Source organism: Gavialis gangeticus, unplaced genomic scaffold (genome assembly GCF_001723915.1).
Source record: "Gavialis gangeticus isolate Ggan-Ray unplaced genomic scaffold, GavGan_comp1, whole genome shotgun sequence".
NCBI classification, from domain to species: Eukaryota; Metazoa; Chordata; order Crocodylia; family Gavialidae; genus Gavialis; species Gavialis gangeticus.
This window is the reverse complement of record NW_017729022.1, coordinates 36,982,806-36,987,024: the sequence shown is the minus strand read 5'-3', so window position 1 is coordinate 36,987,024 and position 4,219 is coordinate 36,982,806. Positions and strand designations below refer to the sequence as shown.

At 38.2% G+C, this 4,219-nt stretch overlaps 1 protein-coding gene across 6 annotated transcripts in view; it reads right to left on the bottom strand.

The window, feature by feature from the left end:
- PTPRQ (protein tyrosine phosphatase, receptor type Q) overlaps window positions 1–4,219 on the bottom strand; it is a 245,877-nt gene that overhangs the window by 211,213 nt on the left and 30,445 nt on the right. For all 6 annotated transcript variants that reach the window (XM_019514795.1, XM_019514789.1, XM_019514790.1 and 3 more), the window contains exons 11-12: window positions 1,772–1,902; window positions 1,550–1,679 (exon numbers count right to left, since the gene is read on the bottom strand). In XM_019514795.1, coding sequence (XP_019370340.1) covers window positions 1,550–1,679; window positions 1,772–1,902 — 261 coding nt within the window. The remainder of the gene's footprint in view (window positions 1–1,549; window positions 1,680–1,771; window positions 1,903–4,219) is intronic.

Here is a 4,219-nt window from a genome sequence, read left to right as displayed (position 1 = left end):
AGATTGCTCCCATGCCACACCAGTCGCCGTTGTGCCCCCAGATCACTGCCCTGTCACATTGATCACCCCAAAAGTGCCAGAGGTGATGGTGGCGGGGCACCCCTCCCACTGCCTGCGCCCGGGGTCCCTGAAGACCATGCCACCCCTGCATAACATACACACCCAGACCCAGCATGCACCAGACCATGAAACTGAAGGGGATGCACAGGGAAGGGGCAGGGGTGGAGACAAAGAGCTGCCTGGCAGCGGGGGGGGTCTAGATCTGGGTGGGCAGAGGTGGCACAAATTGCAGGGAGCCCAAAAACAGGCAGGGAAAGGCTCTTGCTGGATACCTTCTGCTGCTGCCACCACTACTGTTCTTGTGCTGATTGGGTGACAGGGCAGGTATCCTGGTGTGAAGGGACCCATCACAGGGTGGAGAGGGCTATGCGGGCTGATGGGGACGGTGGGGTGATTTGCTAGACTGTGGTTAGAGAGCCAATGAGCAGGATAGGCATGAAGCAAACTTAAAAGCCATAGCCACACCCCTGGTCACCATCCTCTAGTGCACATTAGAGACAGTATTAACACCAGATGTGTGACTGATCATTAGCACTATTTAACTTTAACACAGACTTCCTTAGAATTTGCATCTGCTAATATTAACGTGTAATCTCACCCTAAGCAAATTATGAGCACATGTGGGACTCAGAACGTTTCCACATAGATTAAATCACACCCAGGTTCAAGAGAAGGACTTTATTTGTAAGTAGGAAATGGGTAGCCATGAGAAGCTTTCATCTAGTTGTGTAAATAGGGAGAAGATGGTGGCAGACAACCAGGTAACAGAAAGTGTGCTTAAAATCCAAGGACCATGACAGAAAATCTAGGAGGCTGTGATGAAGTATATGTATGTGCTGCTGACTAAAAGGGGAACAAGGCTACTGTGGCAGAAACAAACCAGACACAGGGAGAACTATGATGGTTGGGGGAAAAAAGGGAAACAAATGATGTCATGTCAAATGAGACATCAATATTTCAGGAAGAAGAAAAAATATTACTAACATGTTTCATAAAACAATTCAGAAAATGGAAAAAAATCTTCGGGACCCAACTACACCCTGGTGTGACTGATGCAGCTGCAAAGAGATACCAATGAGAATTATATTCAATATATGCCAGGAATCAGTTAGGGTAATAATATCTAAAACTTGTCCAAATTAGAAAGGTAGTATAGCATGCTGGATCCAATATTAGTGATAAAAATTCTGCAAAATTTTAAGTCTTGCTTTTTGGCTTTCTCTAATGACTTGAGAAACAGTTGCCAAGTATTTTGCAAGATCAGCCATCTGCCAATTGAATTCATAAGGTGCTATTAGCAGGACCATTGTATGGTATAATCCAAATAGCTACACTTTTCAAAACAAAGAAACAGCTAAAGAAAAAGAACCAAGATAACAATGAAAGACGAAGTGAGAGAAATGATAAAGACTGCTTTAGGCCAATAATTCTTCAGGAAACTGCAGCAGAAAACAAATGATGCAACAGAAGCATAACATTAAAGTCTCACCTGTCTCTATTCCCTTTATTTCAAATAGGCTATCTTTGAAACCTTCTTTTTCTGTTCGAACCGTGAAGTTGTATAGCATTCCAGGAATAAGGCTGGAAAATACTGCCATTTCTTGTGTGATTTTTTGTACCTACAAATCAGATAAATCATATCTGGGCTATAAAGTGTCTGTGAAACAGTAACTATACACATTTTATGCAATTAATCTTTCTAAGAACATACCATTAGAGCACGTGCACAATTTGTACATGTGACTTCATACTGCTGAAAATTTCCATCAGCACGATCCCAAACAATTTGTATTGAAGTGTCAGTAATATGACCTTCACGTACATTTGTTGGAGCTGCCAGACCTACAAAAACATAAAACATTAAGATCCCTTATAGATCCCTTTCACACACACCCCCCTCAAAAAATGAAAATAGGGGTTAATTTCCTTCACAGTTCAAGGACAAATAGTTTGCTAATGATTAATTTGCCTGTCCAAAAATCAAATTGGGTTTGCTTACAAATTTATCTCTAGGATTAAAGATGAAATTTCTGAGCAAACCAGCCAAGCAATTTTTGCCATCTACTCTTGGAGAAGTAAATCTGGGGGGAAGGGAGGATGCATTAATGCGGTTGCACCCCCATTTTGATTTCTGCTTCCCCCAAAGTTTAAAATCAACTGCCTGGCAGTGACAGCAGCATTTCTGTTCAGGCAACAGTGAGAATGTCAACTGAATTTGTGGCTCATTCAAATCCACCTGATTCCTTCCAAACTCCTAATTCCACAGGTATTAATGGCCATCTCTCTTTTTTAATGGTCTTGATGTTCCACTACAATTGATGTTCTAATTACAATTTGATCATGTTAAGATTATTCAAAACATGAATCATCATGCATTACAGCTCATTAACAAAGACTTTAAGCATCTTAAAGCTGCACCACTTTGGGGGAAGATTAGCTTGACTTAAATTAATTTCTGGGTGTTCACTTAAGGTAAAACCACCAGTTTGCAGTTCTCCAGTATCTCAGGAGGCACTGCTCCCAGATGGACCAAGCTATCACCCAGGACCCTACACCCTGGCAACTAACCAAGGTTGTCTTTCTTCTGCAATTCTGCTGTGTTTTAGCTGTTCCTGGTAACATTGCTCCTATTTCACAGCTCTGCAGACTGCCTTTAATTCATTCCAACTTTATATTTCATTAATTCAATCCAATAAAATTATATTTCGTTTCGCTTCAATATTAAACTGAATAATATAATATAGCCCAAGGCCCCTAGCATTTTAGTAAAGCTTCTAGTTTATTTTTGCCAAGAGAAAAATATGTACTATATTATATGACATACCCACCATCTGTACCCCCTTTACAAATCTTAGATCTGCCTATGTACTCTTTTAAAGTGTAGTTAATCCCCTCTTTGCAAGTATCATACAGTTATGACCTATTTATTGAGGGTTAGCAAGATGATGCTCTGAGATGCACCAAATTTAAATGACTTGTTCCCTTTTTAGTAAATGTGTATTGCACAGTGCAGACAAATATGTAAAATATTTAATTTAACATTTTCTAACCTTATTTTCCTTGCAAACTTTGTAAGTGATGAGTTCTTTAGTTTTCTTCACTCTCTTGTTGTAGAATGCACCTGAGCTGGTTATTCCTTTCAACCCTGGAAATCCACTTACCTCAATATACACTGCTTTCCATGTTGTAACAAATGCAACGACAAAAAAAGTTAAGAAAATTTTAAATTAAAAGTTTCACATATTTTTTTCTGCAGTGTGCGCCACCCAAACACCATTTTTTGTGGAATGAGCAGTGGAGAATCAATACTTAAGACCATAAGATCATAGGACTTGCATGTCAAAAGATGTAGCTACTCAGATCTTAACATAAAATTCACTCAAAAACACTCTAGTTGGCATGTTTTTGCTTCAACTTGGAATACAAAAATGATCCCATACATAAAACAGCCATGAGTTCTGGAATACAAAATAGACAATTTCAGGAAACATGTAAAAAAGTATGTTTCACAGCAAAAAATATTAATACCAGAAATTCATATCTATAGGCCAACTTGTGGTTGACAGTAATATGTGTTTAGTGTAAACAAATATTATACTAGAATTAACTGCAAAAGTCTGGATTCTGGAAGAGGATGAGTAGTTTAAAAAAGCAGGTAACAAAACCTTACAATAAAACCCCAAAACGTAGAAAACATTTTCTAAATCTCCAGGTTTTAACAAAGAACAACATTTTCATTTATTGATAACAAATTTATTTCTATTTTTGGTTACAAAGAGATCGCTTTAAATGTTATTTAATTTGTTTAGTAAGGTTTGTGCCTTCTCCTTTCTCTCCCCTTTTCTTCTTCCATGTTTCCTACTTCCCCTCTACCCCTCCATGTTTTCATCTACCATTATCAAACTTTACTCTACCTTTTCTGCTTTTCAGTGAAGAAAAAGAGGGGAAATAGTGGACAAAAATAAACATTGAGTGGCTACGTTTAACAGAAACAAAAATTCAAAACATAACATTTAGAAAATTAATATTTAGATAAAAGGTAATTTTAATAAATAATTTCATTTAAAGGAATTCAATACCAGTTCTAGTATTAAGTCCTGCAAAGTAATCAGCTTGTGTAATTCCACTGTTTAGCATGATGCAACACTGAACTCCACCA